The sequence below is a fragment of the Pelophylax lessonae genome (genome assembly GCF_965119305.1).
Source record: "Pelophylax lessonae genome assembly, chromosome: 12".
NCBI lineage: Eukaryota > Metazoa > Chordata > Amphibia > Anura > Ranidae > Pelophylax > Pelophylax lessonae.
This window is the reverse complement of record NC_138779.1, coordinates 218,577,326-218,597,676: the sequence shown is the minus strand read 5'-3', so window position 1 is coordinate 218,597,676 and position 20,351 is coordinate 218,577,326. Positions and strand designations below refer to the sequence as shown.

Sequence of the window (20,351 nt, the reverse complement as noted above, 5' to 3'; positions counted from 1 at the left end):
TTGACTTATTTCTGACTCTGGAAATTTGGTGTGCCTGGCTGTGCAGGGTGGGGGATCCCATTTCACTTGAGATTATTGGGTGCGCTACAGCTATAGTCTGTATCTATCCCGTGTAGCATGCCTTTAGTCTCCAACCATTCCTTGCAGTCTCTGACTATCCCCTGTAGTATGTCCTTAGTCTCTGCCTATCTCTTGTAGCATGAATGTAGTCGCTGTGCATCCCCTGTAGCATGCCTGAAGTCTCTGACCATCACTTGTAGCATGGACGTAGTCCCTGAGCACCCCCTGTAGCATGCCTGAAGTCTCTGACCATCTCTTGTAGCATGAACGTAGTCAATGAGCATTCCCTGTAGCATGCCCATAGTCTCTGACCATCTCTTGTAGCATGAACGTAGTCAATGAGCATTCCCTGTAGCATGCCTGAAGTCTCTGACCATCTCTAGTAGCATGAACGTAGTCGCTGTGCATCCCCTGTAGCATGCCTGAAGTCTCTGACCATCTCTTGTAGCATGAACGTAGTCAATGAGCATTCACTGCAGCATTCCCATAGTCTCTGACCATCTTTTGTAGCATAACTGTACTCTCTGAATATTACTTGTAGCATGCCTGTAGTCTCCGACCATTCCTTGCAGTCTCTGACCATCCCCTGTAGTATGTCCTTAGTCTCTGCCTATCTCTTGTAGCATGAACGTAGTCCCTGAGCATCCCCTGTAGCATGCCTGTAGTCTCTGACCATCTCTTGTAGCATGAACGTAGTCAATGAGCATTCCCTGTAGCATGCCTGAAGTCTCTGACCATCTCTTGTAGCATAACTGTACTCTCTGACCATTACTTGTGGTATGCCTGTAGTCTCCGACCATTCCTTGCAGTCTCTGACTATCCCCTGTAGTATGCCCTTAGTCTCTGCCTATCTCTTGTAGTATGAATGTAGTCCCTGAGCATCCCCTGTAGCATGCCTGTAGTCTCTGACCATCACCTGTAGCATGCCTGTAGTCTCTCACCATCACCTGTAGCATGCTCGTAGTCTCTGAGCATCCCTGTAGCATGCCTGTAGTCTCTGAATATCCCTGTAGCATGCCTGTAGTCTCTGAACATCCCTGTAGCATGCCTGTAGTCTCTGAGCATCCCTGTAGCATGCCTGTAGTCTCTGAGCATCCCTGTAGCATAAACTTAGTCTCTGGTACTGTCTCCCGTGCCATGCCTGTAGTCCCTGAGCATCCCCTGTAGCATGCCCGAAGTCTCTGATCATCACCTATAGCATGCCTGAAGCAGAGATGTATAGTAACTAAGTAGAACTACTTCACTACTGTACTTAAGTACCGAAAAGGCGGTATCTGTACTTTCCTGGAGTAGAATTTTTTTTTCCTAATTCCACTTTTACTTCACTACATTTTTTCAATGATTTCAATACTTCTACTCCAATATTTTTTTTTGTGCTGCATAGTTACTCCTTACAATTATAAAAATTACCACTGCCAGAACAGTAGATGGCAGGTTTCACGAAGTTCAAAACATGTGTATTATCAGCGCATACGAAAATAAAAGCTACTGTATGTATAAATAAAAGCTGCATTTGAAATAATAAAAAACAATATGATGTTCCAAAAGTTGACTTCTTTCTCTAATAACTACATAACACAGTACTTGTACTTTTACTTTCAGTACTTGAGTAGCAAAATTTTTAAAAAAACTACTTGCAATACTTAAGTACAAAAAATGTTGAATACTTCGTACTTCTACTCAAGTCACTTTTGATCGAGCACTTCCACTTCTAGTCAAGTCACTTTTGATCGAGCACTTCCACTTCTAGTCAAGTCACTTTTTAATCGAGCACTTGTACTTTTACTCAAGTATGGGTTTCGAGCACTTTATACAACTCTGGCCCGAAGTCTCTGGTACCATCTCCTGTACTATGCTTGTAGTCTCTGAGCATCCCCTGTAGCATGCCCTTAATCTCTGACCATCTCTCGTAACATGCGCTTAGTCTCTGACCATCTCTCGTAACATGCGCTTAGTCTCTGACCATGTCTTGTAACATGCTAGAAGTCTCTGACCATCCCCTGTACCATGCCTGTAGTCTCTAAGCATCTCATGTAGCTTGTCTGCAGTCTCTGACTATCTCTTGTAGCTTGTCTGCAGTCTCTGACTATCTCTTGTAGCTTGTCTGCAGTCTCTGACAGCAGACAGAAGTTCAATAAAGGAAAAGGTTTGGCCAGAAGATAAAAAATAATTTGAGCCAAGAAAAAAATGAAAAGCCCATTAAAGGATAAAGTAACAAAAACAGCTCTTGCTGTAAAACATTCACCTTCAATCCAGAGAAATCTCCTGCAGTATTTTTTCTATACATAGCGTGCTACACTGGACCCGCCCACAGCTTGTGACTGAGCAGTGAAAGGAGAAGCAGCGCAGGGATTGGCTCCTTGTGCTGCTTCTTCCCCTCACAATCCAGCCGTACTTCCGCTGGTAGGAACGGGTTCTCATACTCTCGGGGACCCAGAGCTGGGACATACAAGCAGAAAACTTCCTGCATATTCATCGAAGGTCAGGGGCTCAGAGAGTATTGCGGATAGACAAGGCCAGGCCAATAGCATTTTCGATAAGGAGATATAGCAACCTACTTTCATGCCTGGCTACACATTACCTTAACCAACCAAAATCAGATCACAGGAAATTGACCCCACCCCCCCTCATTTTTTCCAGATAGCCAGGACTTTGATTTTGGAATTACGCTACAAAGCAGAAATAGCCGTAATCACGAGGACAAGCTATAAAGATGTTTACTTTAACCTTCTTGGCGGCTCTATATCAACATTGTCCAAAGTCACAGTGTAACCAGGAACCAGATCGTGCCAATGCAAATTTATCTTCCCGGCCATTCTGGTAAACAGGATTGGCGAGATTGGTGGCAGCACTTCAAAGGTTGGTGCCGAGGTGAAGACATGGGGAACGGTGGCCTTAAAGGGGAAACCATAAAAGTTTTAATGTAATAAATACACAGGTAGAAGTCACAGGTGTCATGGCAGTAATTGTGCTTTACTATTTTAAAATCTTTCCATGTAGTTTGCAATGTGCGAAACAGTCAGGCATGACATATACTCCTGAACAGTGATAGTACTTTACTGTTCTTCTTGATCAATGGAAGCCTACCAGTCAGGTATGACTGATTGGAAATAATTCATTTTCTGTGTGATGGAGATTTTAGCTCAGCAGTTGCTGACAGGCTAAGTAGTTGCAGTACTATGCTGATAACCTCCAGGGGGAGCATCTTTGTTTTCTGTGTATTAGGTGTGATAAAGAATATGGTACAGCAAGCATATGGAAATGAGAAAGGTTAAACAAAAATACCAACACCGAACTCAACCCCCGGTCCCCCCGCCCATCCCCATACATTTTGATATATACTTATCTATTTCATGTGACGTACAGGGTCCTCTTCAGGTCTTCTCCTAGCCATGGGAAGTCCTCAATGATTCAGAAATCAGCACTAATGACACCAGCACCACTCTCTGCATATTTATGCTGCCCCTTTAGGGGGCAGGTCCTTGAAATTCTGGACTCACAATCATGGGCGTCCGCAGAACTTTGTTCAAGGGGGGGGGGGGGGCATAATTTTAAGGTCACACATGCTCCGCCCCTTTTCACTCCCATAGGTCCCCCTTTAGAGCAGGCCAGGCCAGGGTCCCTCCATAGATCCCCTTTAGAGCAGGGTCTCCATAGATCCCCCTTTAGAGCAGGCCAGGGTCCCCATAGTCTCCGTTTCACCTATATTCCTTGTGCTACCAGGTTTTCCTGTACCACCAGGCACTCCAGGCTCTCCCTGCAAAGAATATATATATATAAATATAGCCAATATGAACCCCCTTAGAGCAAGTTAGAATCCCCTTTAGTGCAGGCCAGGGTCCCCCATAGATCCCCTTTAGAGCAGGGTCCCCATAGATCCCCCTTTAGAGCATGCCAGGGTCCCCATAGATCCCTCTTTAGTCTTACCTTTTCACCTATATTCCTCGTGCTATAAGGTTTTCCTGCACCACCAGGTACTCCAGGCACTCCCTGCAAAGAATATATAAATATATATATAGCCAATATGAACCCCTTTAGAGCAAGTTAGAATCCCCCATAGATCCCCTTTAGTGCAGGCCAGGGTCCCCCATAGATCCCCTTTAGAACAGAGTAGGATCCCCTATAGATCCTCATTAGGGCAGACCAGGGCCCCCATAGATTCCCCCTTTAGAGAAGACCAGGCCAGGGTCCCCCATAGATCCCCTTTAGAGCAGGTTAGAATCCCACCATAGATTCCCTTTAGGGCAGGCCAGGGTCCCCCATAGATCCCCTTTAGAACAGACTAGGATCCCCCATAGATCCCCTTTAGGGCAGGCCAGGGCCCCCATAGATTCTCCCTTTAGAGAAGGCCAGGCCAGGGTCCCCATAGATCCCCTTTAGAGCAGGGTCCCCCAGAGATTCCCCCTTCAGCGCAGGGTCCCCATAGTTCCCCCTCTTAGAGCAGGCCAGGAAATTTCCAGGGGGGGGGGCACTTGCCCCCCCCTCTTGCGGATGCCCATGCTCACAATATGTCCTTGCTTGGTGTCAATCATCCCTGAACACTGAAGGCTTCTTGTGGGAAAGAAGAGGTATAGCAGGGGATAGTTCTGGAGAGGGGGTTGAGTATTGCAGCCAGAGCTGCTTATTTATTTTCATCATGGGCTGAGCTCCTTTTTATAATTGCCCAGAGTTGGGCTAAAACATTCCATGTGGTCTTACCTAAAATACTTGTCCTGCTTGGTGCTACTTGGATCCACTTCTCTCCTAAAACACCTAGGGGTATGTTGTTTTTTCCAACTGGGGCTACTATATAAATCAACTCTGTATTATGAAATACTCTAAAAACTGACCTTCCAACAACCGGCACCCCATCAGCCGATGCTCTGTCAAACCAACATTCCATCAACTGATGCTCTACAATCCGATGCTTTCTAGGTGACACTTTATCAACCAATGCTCCATCAGCCAATGTTCTATCCCTGACATTTTTCTTTCTACTTTTTATCTGTCCCTTTTTCCTCACCCTTAGCTCACGGTTGTCTTTCTTTCCTCCTACTCTCCATCGGCAATCCTTCAACTGAAAGCCATCAATGGGTCCATCAACTGATCTGACATCAACTGATGCTCCAGCAACTGATCTGACATCAACTGATGCTCTACGAACCTTTGCTTTGTCAACCAACACTCCATTACCTATGGTCCAGCGATCCACATTCCAATAACCAATTCTACATCAACTGTTACTCCACCAACTGATGCTTCATCAACTGAAGCTCCAATTAGGCGACGCTCCATCAACCAATGTGCTATTCCTCCAATTTTTGTCTCCTTCTTCTATCTTTCCCTTTCTCTTTGTTCTTAGCTCAATGTTTCTTTCTTTCCTCCTACTCTCCTTCATTCGACAGTCCATCAACTGAAGGCCATCAATGGGTCCACCAACTGATGCTCCAACAACTGACGTGACATGAACTTATGCTCCAGCAACCCACATTCCAATAGCCAATGCTAAATTCGCTGTTGCTCCACCAGCTGATGCTTCGTCAACTGAATCTTCAATTAAGTGACGCTCCATCAACCAACACTCCATCAGCCAATGCTCCATCCCTCCCATTTTGGTCTCTTTCTCCTTTTATCTATTCCTTTCTCCCTGTCCTTAGGTCACTGTGTCTTTCTTTCCTCCTACTCATCATCAATCAACAGTTCATCAACTGAAGGCCATCAACTGATGCTCCAGCAATTCATCTGATATCAACTGATGCTCTACCAACCTATGTTCTGTCAATCAACACTCCATTAACCTAAGCTCCGGCAACCCACATTCCATTAACCAATACTACATCAACTGTTGCTCCACCAACTAATGTTTCATCAACTGAAGATCCAGTTAAGTGACGTTCCATCAACCAATGCTCCATCCCTTGCTTTCTGGTCTCTTTCTCCTCATTCTTAGCTCCCTGCTGTCTTTCTTTCCTCCTTCTCTCCATCAATCGACAGTCCAGCAACTGAAGGCCATCAATGGGTCCATCAACTGATGCTCCAGCAACTGATCTGACATCAACTGATGCTCTACGAACCTTTGCTTTGTCAACCAACACTCCATTACCTATGGTCCAGCGATCCACATTCCAATAACCAATTCTACATCAACTGTTACTCCACCAACTGATGCTTCATCAACTGAAGCTCCAATTAGGCGACGCTCCATCAACCAATGTTCTATTCCTCCAATTTTTGTCTCCTTCTTCTATCTGTCCCTTTCTCTTTGTTCTTAGCTCAATGTTTCTTTCTTTCCTCCTACTCTCCTTCATTCGACAGTCCATCAACTGAACGCCATCAATGGGTCCATCAACTGATGCTCCAGCAACTGACCTGACATGAACTTATGCTCCAGCAACCCACATTCCAATAACTAATTCTACATTCTCTGTTGCTCCACCAACTGATGCTTCGTCAACTGAATCTTCAATTAACCACTTAAGCCCCGGAGGATTTGGCTGTTCAAAGATCAGGCCCTATTATGCGATTCGGCACTGCGTGACTTTAACGGACAATTGCGCGGTCGTGCGACGCTGTACCCAAATTAAATTTACGTACTTTTTTTCCCACAAACAGAGCTTTCTTTTGGTGGTATTTGATCACCTGTGCGATTTTTGCTTTTTGCGCTATAAACAAAAAAAGCGCCAAGTTTGAAAAAATAACAATATTTTTCACATTTTTTTATATGAAATTCCCCCCCCCAAAAAATTTAAAAATCAAAGTTTTTTTAACATTTTAGGCCAATTTGTTTTCTGCTACATATTTTTGGTAAAAGAAATTGCAATAAGCATATTTTGATTGGTTTGCGCAAAAGTTATTGCGCTTACTAACTAAGATAAAGATTTATGTCATTTTAATTTATTTATTTTTTTAACTAGTAATGGCGGCGATCTGCGATTTTTTTTGCGGGACTGCGACATTGCAGCGGACAGATCGGACCCCTGACTGACATTTTTGACACTTTTAGGGGTACCAGTGACATTACTACAGTAATCAGTGCTATACATATGCACTGTTACTGTAAAAATGACACTGGCAGGGAAGGGGTTAACTTTATTAGTGATCCAGGGGTTAAGTGTGTCCCTAGGGGCGTGATTCTAACTGTCAAGGGGCGTGGCTTTTGATGTAACCACAGAGACATACGATCCTACATAGCAGGATCGTATGATCTCTGCAGTTACATAAGGAAGAATGACAGATGGCTTTGTTTACATCAGCCGCCTGCCTTTCTCCCTCTCCAGCGGGAGATCGCGAGTGACCGGCGGACATCGGAGCTGCCGGTCACTCGCGCGGGGATCCCAGTGAACGAGCGAGGGCGGGAGCGCACCTCCGGCGGCACGCGCTCGCCCCCTATTGGCTCGCGGCTACGTCACTTTGCCCAGGGGGGGGGGGCTGACCGCCGCAGTATATGTACTTGCGGCGGTCGGCAAGTGGTTAAACGTTAGTCCACCCAAAAGTGACCCTTTAATGATGTTTTGAGCCTAATGGGTGGAGTCACTCCCTGGTTTCTTATACTGTAAAGGGCAGTGCACACGATAAGAAAATCGTAAGTAAAATTTCATCCGATGAACGATCTGCCGATTCTTGGATCGTTAGTATGGTGCTTTCGACAGCCGATTTTTCAGATGACAAAAACTGAATGTGGAGGCTTTAAAATTTGTACTGTCCGTGAACACAACGTCTGGTTTTCATTTATTTTGTACAGTTTTCGTCCAAAAAAAAATCGTAAGAGCAAGACTAGGCATGCTCAGAAATGAAAGAACGCATACAAAACAACTCAACACATGACATCACTTCTGAAGTTGAATTTGGTTGTATGAAAATTTTCCTATGAAAGTAACCTCTTCTTCCCTTTCGATATGAGACTAGCATGCAGCAAAAAACGGGTGAAAATTATTCCGATAATCTGATCGTGTGTACGAGGCTTAAGTCTTGGAGGCTCCAACAGTAGGATCTCTCTGTGACCCACGATAAATGCTTAGCGACCCCTACTCAGGATAGTGGGGTCTGACAAACTGGATGCCACTGACTAGGGAGGGTGTAGGCTGAGAAAAGTTCATCTGGACCCAAAGCAGAGATAGCCCGGTCATCGCTCACCTCCCGAGCCGAGTGGTTAGTAGGTAAAAGCAGCCTCAGCTCGATTCATCAAAGCCATGCCCCCAACATGCTTCGCCCTGCCTCCAGGGTTTGAATAGGGGCAATAGAAGTATTGATGAAAAGGGCAAAATATGTTAGGGGGCATGGCTTGGGCGAATCAAGCTGAGGCTGCTTTTACCTGCTAACCACTTGGCCTGGATGAGGTGCGCGACAGCAGGGCTATCTCTTCCCATCTCTCCCCTTTCTTACCCACCTGGGAGTTTTGAGTTTTCCCGTCCATCATTGCAACAGATCTTCCACTTATATTCTCCATCATTAGGGATGGTGGGAACCCCTCATAATGGGAACAGCAGGGATACAGACAGAGGAACCCAGTGCAGGGATGGTGGGAACCCCTTATAATGGGCACAGCAGGTGTACAAATCCAGGAACTCAGCACTAGGATGGTGGGAACACCTCATAATGGGCATGGCAGGTGTGCTGACCCAATAACTCAACACAGAGATGGTGGGAACTCCTCATATTGGGCACAGCAGGTGTGCAGACCTTGGAACTGAGCACAGGGATGGTGGGGACCCTTTATAATGGGCACAGCAGGTGTACAGACCCAGGAACTCAGCACAGGGATGGTGGAAAACCTCTCAAATTGAGCACAGCAGGTGTACAGACCCAATAACTCAACAAAGGGAAGGTGGGAACTCCTTGTAATGGGCACAGCAGGTGTGCAGACCTGGAACTGAGCACAGGGATGGTAGGAACCCCTCAGAATGGGCACAGCAGGTGTACAGACCCGGGAACTCAGCACTAGGATGGTGGGAACACCTCAGAATGGGCACAGCAGGTGTACAAACCCAGGAACTCAGCACTAGGATGGTGGAAACCCCTCATAATGGGCACTGCAGGTGTACAGACCCAGGAACTCAGCACAGGGATGGTGGGAACCCCTCATAATGGACACAGCAGGTGTACAGACCCAGGAGCTCAGTGCAGGGATGGTGAGAACCCCTCATATTGGGCACAGCAGGTGTGCAGACCTTGGAACTGAGCACAGGGATGGTGGAAACCCCTCAGAATGGGCATAGCAGGTGTACAAACCCAGGAACTCAGCACTAGAATGGTGGGAACCCCTCATAATGAGCACAGCGGGTGTGCAAACCCAATAACTCAACACAGGGATGGTGGGAACCCCTCATAATGGGCACAGCAGGTGTGCAGACCTGGAAACTCAGCACAGACATGGTAGAAACCCCTAATAATGGGTTCAGCAAGTGGGCAGACCTGGAAACTAGTTTCAGAAATCTCACCACCAGTGGTGTTATCTATATACAGCAGCTCTCAAGCTTCTACCAGGCACTAAAATATGAAGTTTGGGTGGACTGACTCTTTAATGGCAAAAGTCTTAAGCTACAAACCATCTTCGAACATTCAATATGAGAGGAAACACAAGCGCCATCTGAGTGTAGCACATCAAGTAATTTATTTACAAAAGGTATACAGGTACTCACAATTGAATATGAGATAAAGCATATATGGCACTGTGAAGCATGTCCCCCTGTGGGAAGAGGTTCATCAGGATGGTATCAGTGGCTGCGGCTCATATTCAATTGTGAGTACCTGTATACCTTTTGTAAATAAATGACTTGATGTGCTACACTCAGATGGCGCTTGTGTTTCCTCTCCAGTAATCCACAAGCCCCTTCTTGCTTGAACACTGAGCAGCCTTTAAAGGAGCCAGCACAAGAACATCATCAAGGACCCATATTGAACTTCTTATTTAAACCTTACTGAACCTTCATTACCCTAATTATACACAGAGATGTATAGTAACTAAGTAGAACTACTTCACTACTGTACTTAGTACGGAAATGCGGTATCTGTACTTTCCTGGAGTAGAATTTTTTTCTCCTACTTCCACTTTTACTTCACTACATTTTTTCAATGATTTCAATACTTCTACTCCGATATTTATTTTTTGTGCTGCATAGTTACTCGTTACAATTATAAAAATTACCACTGCCAGAACAGTAGATGGCAGGTTTCATGAAGCTCAAAAAAATGTGTATAATGTCATGTGTACTTTTGACTTCTTTTGACTTCTTTCTTTAATAACTTTAGCTTTAGATTTTAATAAACGTTTGACTTCTTTCTTTAACCACCTCAATACTGGGCACTTAAACCCCCTTCCTTCCCAGACCAATTTTCAGCTTTTAGCGCTGTTGCATTTTGAATGACAATTGCGCGGTCATGCGACGCTGTACCTAAACCAAATTTGTGTCACTTTTTCCCCACAAATAGAGCTTTCTTTTGGTGGTATTTGATCAGCGCCAGGTTTTTTCTTTTTTGGTGCACAAATAAAAAAAGCCCGAAAAGTTTGAAAAAAAAAAAAAGTTTTTTTGTTTAGGTTATAAAATTTTGTAAATAGATACGTTTTTTCCTGCACTGATGAGCACTGATGACACCGCACTGACAGGCACTGATGAGGAGACACTGATGGGGTGGCACTGATGGGGTGGCACTGATATGTGGCACTGATATGTGGCACTGATAGATAGCACTGATATGCAGCATTGGTGGGCACTGATAGGCAGCGCTGATGGGCACTGATAGGCAGCACTGATGGGGACTGATCGGCGGCACTGATGGGCACTGGAAGGCGGCACTGATGGGCACTGATAGGTGGCACTGATGGGCGGCACCGATCGGCACTGATGGGGGGCACTGATGGGCACTGATAGGCAGCACTGCTGGGCAATAATGGGCACTGGTGGGCGGCACTGATAGATGGCACTACTGGCAGGCTCTCTGAGCCCTGTTTGCCATCCCTGGTGGCCATGGTGGGCATCCCTGGTGGTCATGGGTGGGCATCCCTGGTGGCTCTAGTGGCACCCCCTCCCCCCAGGGCTGCACTGGTAATCAATCATCTGATTACCAGCACAGACCCCCCCTGTGATCAGTGAGTAATTAGAAATACTCACTGATCACCCCGGCTGCAGAATCGATCCTCTCCTTCTCCTCACTGACAGGATCTGTCAGGAGGAGAAGAGATCGAAGCCGTTACAACGGCTCTATTTACATTACATGACGGCTGTGATTGGACACAGCCGTCATGTAATCAGGAGGGCCAATCACAGGGCCCTCCTGACGCATCTTGTTGCGCTGTGTCCGAGGGACACAGGCACATCGAGATTGCGCCGCTGCGCGTGCCCGCGGCAGCGCGATGTCTCTCCTTCTGAAGGACGTTCCGGAACGTCCGATCAGAAGGACGAGACTCCCACCCGGCCGTATATGTACAATGGCCCGGGTGGGAGGTGGTTAAGAACTACATAACACAGTACTTGTACTTTTACTTTCAGTACTTGAGTAGCAAATGTTGAATACTTTAGTACTTCTACTCAAGTCACTTTTTGATCGAGCACTTCCACTTCTACTCAAGTCACTTTTTGATCGAGCACTTGTACTTTTATGGGTTTCGAGTACTTTATACAACTCTGACTATACCACATCATCCATGGGATGTAGCCTACTTCAGGTTCTTTGTGCCAGTATGATGTCCCATGTTGAACATTTAATATGAATATGGAGTTACAATAAATCGAATCACTTACCTCCATTCGCCCTCCAGCCTTTTCATGTAGGAGGTGTGAATGCATCAGGGGAACATAGATCTAAGCTGCAGAGAATTGCCTTGTTGGAAAATCTCCGGTAGATCCTACTAGTGCCCATTCATAGTAAGAAGCTCCCTGGAAATGTCCATTGCTTCGTATGGTGGATAACCCAGTGTACGCGGGACTGAGTCTATACTAACCGGCTTACAGATGCAGTCTATGGAAAGCTCAGTCAGGAAAGTCTTATCCCTTCTGTATATCCAGCTACAGAGCTGGAAGGAACATATCTGAAGTCATATGTAAAGGGAATTTCCAGGTGGGGAAGGTTCGCAATTCATTATCATTGAATAGTCAGAATTGGGCATGCCGCTACTTGCTGATCAAACGTAGGTGCAGAGACTATAGACTGTTATTTATTTTTTTACGCTTTTATAGAGCACTTCCTCTGGAAAGATTAAAGTGTACGCACATCCAAAACACGTGTGTTCAATTCTATATGGAGTAGGGGAGTGTTAATGCAGAACTCCAGCCCAAAACCTCTAGATAAAATGAATAGACCAATAAAAGATGAAGTAATGAAACCAGATTTTGCTGCAATATATACCTCTAACCAAGAGATTTCCCCTGTAGTACTATTTTTCTACCAGTAGATGTCCTCAGTCTGATGGCCAGCATTATTCAATCCACTTCCTGTGGGCCCAGGTCTCCCAGCCTGTGACTGGACAGTGAGAAGAGAAGCAGTGTAGCGATGAGCTCATCTCACTGGCACTCTGCTCTCTCCTCCTATCAGCACGTTTCTTATCAGAAGGTGAACTGAAACTTGTGCTACTCCTCTCTCTCTCTCAGTCTGAGTCCTGCTGCACAGAGACTGCAAGAGGTTGATACCGAATTAAATTTAGGTATCAATAAATTGGTTGTAAAGCCTTAACCACCTTACCACCGGAGAATTTTGCTGTCTTATGTCCAGGCCACTTTTTGCGATTCGGCACTGTGCGACTTTAACTGACAATTGCTCAGTCGTGGAACGCTGTACCCAAATGAAATTTACGTCCTTTTTTTCCCACAAACAGAGCTTTCTTTTGGTGGTATTTGATCACCTGTGTGATTTTTACTTTTTGCGCTATAAACAAAAAAAGAGCGTAAATTTTGAAAAAATAACAATATTTTTCACATTTTTTTTATATGAAATTCCCCCCCAAAAAAATGTAAAAATCAAAATTTTTTTAATTTTTGGCCAATTTGTTTTCTGCTACCTATGTTTGGTAAAAGAAATCACAATAAGCGTATTTTGATTGGTTTGCGCAAAAGATATTGCGTTTACTAACTAAGGGAAAGATTTCTGTCATTTTTGGTGTTTTTTTTTAACGAGTAATGGCGGCGATCTGCAATTTTTTTTGCGGGACTGCGACATTGCGGCAGACAGATCGGACCCTTGACTGACATTTCTGACACTTTTGGGGGTACCAGTGACATTACTGCAGTAATCAGTGCTATAAATATGCAGGGTTACTGTAAAAATGACACTGGCAGGGAAGGGGTTAATTTTATTGGAGAGGGAGGGGTTAATGTATGCCTGGTGCTTACTGACGTGTGGGGGGAGGGGACTGAGTGACACAGGGACAGATCGCATGTTCAGCTATGCTGAACCCTGCAATCTGACCCTGTCTGTCACTTAGGAGATCCGCCCGCTCTGTTTACACAAGCAGGCGGATCTCCAGACTCGATTCCCCGACGATCAGGGAAGAGCGGCGGTGATCGCCGCTGCTCCTCCCCTGGCCCGACTCCCGCTGTGACTGAATACAGCGGGAGCGAGCCTCCGGCGGCGCGCACGCGTCGCCCACATGGGGAGGAGTCCAGCGACGTAGGTCTACGTCGCTGGACGGGAACAAGCCACTGTGCTGCAGTAGAGTCACAGTGAGCGGGGGTAAAGTGGTTAAAGAGGAGCTCCAGGCTACAGCAAATACTGTAGCTGCTGAATTTTGTAAAGGCAGAAGGCTTTTTATCTTAACCACTTGACGACTGCCTGCCGCAGATTTACTGAAGCAGGCAGTCGCTCCTGGACAAAGCGACGTAGCTCTACGTCGCTCGCTCTCAGGAGGCTAGGGGGCGAGCGCGTGCCGTGCTCCCGCTCCCGCTCATCAGCCGGGGAGCCAGTGCGTGTGTCAGGCAGCTCCGATTGCCACCTGACACCAGCGATCTCCCCCCGCTGACAGAGAAGGACGGATGTCTGCTGTAAACACAGCCATCCATCTTTCTCCCTGAGATGATCACAGAGACTATGTGATCCTTCTATATAGGATCGCATGTCTCTATGGTCATCTCACAAGCTCAGCCCCCACACAGTTAGAATCACTCCCCTAGGGTCACATTTAACCCCTTGATCCCCAACACTGTTAACCCCTTCCCTGTCAGTGTCATTAGTACAGTGACAGTGCATATTTTTATCACTGATTACTGTAGTAATGTCACTGGTCCCCCCAAAAGTGTCAAAAATGTCAGTTAGGGGTCCGATCTGTCCGCCGCAATGTCGCAGTCCCACAAAAAAAAATCGCAGATTTAGAGCTTTCTTTTAGAGGTATTTGATCACCTCTGCGATTTTTATTTTTTGCACTATAAAAAAAAAAAAGAGCGACAATTCGGGAAAAAAAAAAAATATATATATATATTTTCTGCTATATAACATTCCCAAAATAAATAAATAAATAAATAAATAAAAAAATCACAATTTTTTTAACATTTCAGGCCAATTTGTTTTCTGCTACATATTTTTGGTAAAAAAGAAAAAAGAAAAAAAAAATCGCAATAAGCGTATTTTGATTGGTTTGCACAAAAGTTATCGCGTCTACTAACTACGGGAAAGATTTATGTCATTTTTATTGGTGTTTTTTTTTCGTTTTTTTTTTTACTAGTAATGGCGGCGATCTGCGATTTTTAGCGGGACTGCAACATTGCGGCGGACAGATCGGACCCCTAACTGACCTTTTTGACACTTTTGGGGGGTATCAGTGACATTACTACAGTAATCAGTGCTAAAAATATGAACTGTCACTGTAATAATGACACTGGCAGGGAAGGGGTTAACACTGTGGGTGATCAAGGGGTTAAATGTGAGCCTAGGGGAGTGTTTTATTAACTGTATGGGGGAGTGGCTTGTGAAATGACCATAGAGACCTGTGATCCTATATAGAAGGATCACAGGCGCTCTGTGATCATTCCAGAGAAGGGGAGTGATTCTAACTGTGGGGTGGGGGGGGGGGGTTGGGCTTGTGAGATGACCATAGAGACATGCGATCCTATATAGCAGGATCACATAGTCTCTGCGATCATCTCAGGCAGAAGGACGGACGGCTGTTACTGTAATAATGACACTGGCAGGGAAGGGGTTAACACTGTGGGTGATCAAGGGGTTAAATGTGAGCCTAGGGGAGTGTTTTATTAACTGTATGGGGGAGTGGCTTGTGAAATGACCATAGAGACCTGTGATCCTATATAGAAGGATCACATGAGCTCTGTGATCATTCCAGAGAGAAGAACGGTCAGCTGTGTTACAACAGCAGACCGTTCTTCTCTCTCAGCGGGGAGCGATCGCGGGTGTCAGGTGGCAATTGGAGCCGCCTGCCCCGTGCATCGGAGTCCCTGCTGCTGAGTGGGGACGGGAGTGAGTCGGCGGCGGCACACGATTGTCCCCTAGCTGCAGGCACGCAACCAATGTAGGTCTACGTCGGTTTACGCACTGCCGCAGTAAAAAGGCGGCGGGCGGTCGGGAACCGGTTAAAGTGCCACTGAACCCACATGAATAAAAACGATCAATAAATGGTTATTTTTTAATTTTTGCTATATAACATATTCAATAAAAAAATAAAAAATAAAATTTCTTCATATATTTTGTCCAAAATGCATTCTGCTTCATGTCTTTGGTCAAAAAAAAATCCCAGGAAGTGTATATTGATGTGAAATATGGGGAAACACATGGGGAGGTGAAAAAAGTGAGATTCCTTTTCTGTATTCTGCAAAAAAAACCCGGTTGATCCTGCTGCTCTCTATCTCCCCTTCTGTCCATGTCCCCAATTCAGTTAGGGATTTTGCAGGGCGGTGTTAGTAGCTCTGCACATACTCAGTTTTCTATGTGGAGCCTTTCCTCCCTATCACGTCTGAGCAACCCATGTGACTATAGAGTCCCACACGTGGGCATATACACAGTTGTAAAGGACAGCCCACTCCCTCCGTCCCCCCTCCATGCCCACTAACCAGCTAAACACAATGGGGGTGGAATATTACATGTAGATCGATGGAGGCTTCACCTCCAGGCTGGAGGGGCGTGACACAGCCGCCCACACAAATTTATTGCAAACAAAAAAGAATAAAGATTTATTTGCAGGCACGCGACCGATGTAGCCCTACGTCGGTTCGCTCAGGAGGGGCGCCCTGCCGCAGTATATATGCGGTGGGCGGTCCGGAACCGGTTAATAGGAAAGCAGAGGGACTGGCAGGAACACCGGGGATTTCACATAAAGGAAGCAATGCAAAGAGAAGAGGAGAATTCCTCATACAAGTACATGGTACAGCAGCCACAAATCAGGAATATAAAGTGTTTGGGTAACAAATGCTTTAAAGAGGTTGTAAACTCTTTTTTTATTTTCTTTTTTCTTACTTACCCTGCAAGAGAAACACATAATGAGCTAGTATGCGATGCATACTAGCTCATTATGAAATACTTACCTTAGAACGAGCCCCCGCCGTGCCGTCCGCTTAGCTGGATGACGGGCGACATGTCTAGTCGCCCGTCTTCCGGGATCGCGGCATCCGGCCATCTGATTGGCCGGAGGCGCGGTGACGTCACTCCCGCGCACGCGCGCGGGAGCCGACAGTCACGGCACGGAGTTCTGAATGAACGGCACGAGCGGCCGTTCCTTCAGTGCGCCTGCGCCAGTGACGTCACTGGATGCTTCTAAGGTAAATATCTCCTAAACGGTACATGTTTAGGAGATATTTACAGTACCTATAGGTAAGCCTTATTATAGGCTTACCTATAGGTACAAGTTGTAGAGGAGGGTTTACTTCCTCTTTAAGGTTAGGATACAATGTATACTATTTATGGTATAAACAATATACATTGTATAAACTAAATACAAAGTTTATGGTATAACAATAATGTAACCAAGTGATAAAGCTCAGTACTTACTAAGTGTCGGCTGTATATGAGATATAATATAAAAGATAATAAATAATCTTAATATCGTGTACAGTGAAGGATAAAGGAGATGGCGTTCTGTTTATTCTATCTTGCTTCACCTGTTCCTGAACCCGATCTTACCTATGTGAGATAATCATTTAATATTAATACCTGGGCATCGTACAAGGAAGTAAACTGTTCCCGGGAAATACCCGTCCAGAGACTAAATACACCTCTCCTCACGTATTTGCTCTATTCTCTTGGCACCAGTTCTGCAGACTCTTATATAAAAGACTCAATTAATCCTTGTGATGTTTCCGGGAGTAAATATTTGGCTCGCTAACTCTCCCGCATTGCTTCATGATTAAAGTTCTATCGCAATCTGCCTGTTTCTCCAGTAATCAGTTTGATCACGCAGCAAATTAAATGAAACAATAAGCCGATAAGCTAATGCCCCATACACACGCGCAGATTATCTGCAGACTTTTGTCTGCAGACTTACCAAAACCATATAATATGAGGTCAAACCTAAACACTTTCAATTTGTATGCAATCCGGCAGGCCCTTGCACTACATAGAAAAGGTAAGTCTGCAGACAAAAGTCTGCAGATAATCTGCACGTGTGTATGGGGCATAAGCGTCTAAAGAAAAGATAAGGTTTTATGCTTCCCGTTCGAAAGCTGCCGATTTCGGAGCATGGTTTTCTCACTGGGGCTGGAAATGTAGAGCTCCTCGGGGGCGTAACCTTACCTAGTTTCTGAGGACTCATATACACATGCACTATATTACTAAAAGTATTGGGACACCTACCTTTACGCACACATGAACTTTAATGGTATCCCAGTCTTAGTCCATAGTAGTGATCAACCGATATAGTTTTTTATTGCCGATACCGATATTTTGGTCATCGCATATCGGTATCGGCAAATATTGGCCGATATTTTCGTAAATTAAAATTTTTTTTTTTGGCAGGTATTGTTGTGGAGGGATCTGAGGGTCTAAAAGACCCCAAACCCCTCCTCTGCACTTACATAGTTACATAGTAGGTGAGGTTGAATAAAGACAATAGTCCATCCAGTTCCCCCTGTGTAGGTGTGTGTGGCCGTAATCATCTCTCATACCCCTGAATGTTCTGATCCTTGAGATGTACGTCCAATAGTCTTTTGAAAGCCACCATACTTCCCGCAGAAACCACCTCTTGTGGTAGAGAATTTCACAATCTTGTAGCCCTAACAGTAAAAAGCATTGAAAATGCCAAGTTTGGCTGTTTTGAATGCTGTAATTTTTTTTAACCACTTAAGCCCCGGAAGATTTTACCCCCTTCCTGACCAGGCCCTATTTTGCGATTCGGCACTGCGTGATTTTAATGGACGATTACGCGGTCGTGCGACGCTGTACCTAAACGAAATTGATGTCCTTTTTTTCTCACAAAAAGAGCTTTCTTTTGGTGGTATTTGATCACCTGTGCGATTTTTACTTTTTGTGCTATAAACAAAAAAAGAGCGACAATTCTGAAAAAATAACAATATTTTTCACATTACTTTATATGAAATTCCCCCCAAAAAATGTAAAAATCTATTTTTAACATTTTAGGCCAATTTGTTTTCTGCTACATATTTTTGGTAAAAAAAAAAAAAAAAAAAAAAAATCGCAATAAGCGTATATTTATTGGTTTGCGCAAAAGTTATTGCGTTTACTAACTACGGGAAAGATTTGTCATTTTTATTGTTTTTTTTTTTAACTAGTAATGGCGGCAATCTGTGCAGCGGACAGATCGGACCCTTGACTGACATTTTTGGGGGTACCAGTGACATTACTACAGTAATCAGTGCTATACATATGCACTGTTACTGTAAAAATGACACTGGCAGGGAAGGGGTTAACTTTATTAGTAAACAGTGGGTTAAATGTATCCCTAGGGGCGTGATTCTAACTGTGGGGGGCGTGGCTTGTGATGTACTCACAGAGACATACGATCCTATTTAGCAGGATCGTATAGTCTCTGCAGTTACACCAGGGAGAATGACAGGCGGCTTTGTTTACATCAGCCGTCTGCCTTTCTCTCTCTCCAGCGGCTCTGATGTCCGCCGGTCACTCGCGTGGGTATGCCTGTGAACGAGCGGGGGCGGAAGCGCGCCTCCAGTGGCGCGCGCTCCACCCCCACAGGCGGCTGAGCGAGTGAAGTACCCATACGTCACTTTGCCCAGCAGCGGCTACCTGCCGCAGTATATCTGCGGTGGGCGGTCGTTAAGTGGTTAAAAAAAATGTTTTTTTTTTTTTTTTTTGACAGGTACTGTTGTGGAGGGATCTGGGGGTCTAAAAGACCCCAAACCCCTCCTCTGCACTTACATAGTTACATAGTTACATAGTAGGTGAGGTTGAATAAAGACAATAGTCCATCCAGTTCCCCCTGTGTAGGTGTGTGTGGCCGTAATCATCTCACATACCCCTGAATGTTCTGATCATTGAGATGCACGTCCAATAGTCTTTTGAAAGCCACCATACTTCCTGCAGAAACCACCCCTTGTGGTAGAGAATTCCACAATCATGTAGCCCTAACAGTAAAAAGCATTGAAAACGCCAAGTTTGGCTGTTTTGAATGCTGTAATTTTTTTGAATTTGGAAGTGAAGTCATGACATCACTTCTGGGTTTTTACACGGAGACCCGATCAGAGCCGAATGCGGCTTTGATCGGGTCTTTTCTTCGGCGGCCATGCAGGCTGGTTGCCCGGGTCTCCCGGTGGGACGAGACCCGGGCGGGCCGCGGAAGGTGGTGGGAGGGGGGGGGACGTCCCCTCCCGCTCCTTGTAATGACAGCCGAGTGGCTTCTCAGCCGCATCGGTTGTCATTACAAGACAGCCGACCGTCGGCTATGGACGCCGGTACCGGGGTGATCCCTCTAGCTGAAGGAATCACTCCAGTGCAGCACTTTCCGAAATATCGGCAATATCGGTAACCTCAGGGGCCGATTCTGATATATCAGGGAAAGTGCATATGAGCCCCCTATATATTAGCTTTGCCGCTAATCGGTCGATCCCTAGTCCGTAGGGTTCAGTATTGAGTTGGCCCACTGTAATATTGGGAAAAAATGTATATTAATGCAAATGGAACATGAGAACAATATGGCTTGTACAACATAGCTTTGAAAGGACTCTGATGTGAGGCAAATGACAGTGTTCACAGCCAGCCCACAGTAAACAGGGCTAGAACAATGGACAAGGTCCTTATCATCTAACCAGTGGGCTTCCTGAGGATATTCAACTGCCCCCCTCACACCTGGCCAGCATGGTTCCTGAAGGGTTATGAATTGGATGGACATCCTGTGTGATTGTCTGCTTAAAGGAACTGAAAGTTGAGCCTGGGAGAGGAATGACATTCTTATGACTATTGGTCTAACTAAC

The 20,351-nt window shown here is 45.4% G+C and overlaps 2 protein-coding genes across 2 annotated transcripts in view; one reads left to right on the top strand and one right to left on the bottom strand.

The window, feature by feature from the left end:
• The window catches only part of SELENOH (selenoprotein H), a 94,461-nt gene extending 82,589 nt beyond the window's left edge, over positions 1 to 11,872 (bottom strand). The window contains exon 1 of the mRNA XM_082274184.1: positions 11,778 to 11,872. Coding sequence (XP_082130310.1) covers positions 11,778 to 11,803 — 26 coding nt within the window. The 5' untranslated portion in view covers positions 11,804 to 11,872. The remainder of the gene's footprint in view (positions 1 to 11,777) is intronic.
• LOC309568506 (polymeric immunoglobulin receptor-like) overlaps positions 1 to 20,351 on the top strand; it is a 61,742-nt gene that overhangs the window by 7,860 nt on the left and 33,531 nt on the right. The gene's annotated exons all lie outside the window — the stretch shown is intronic.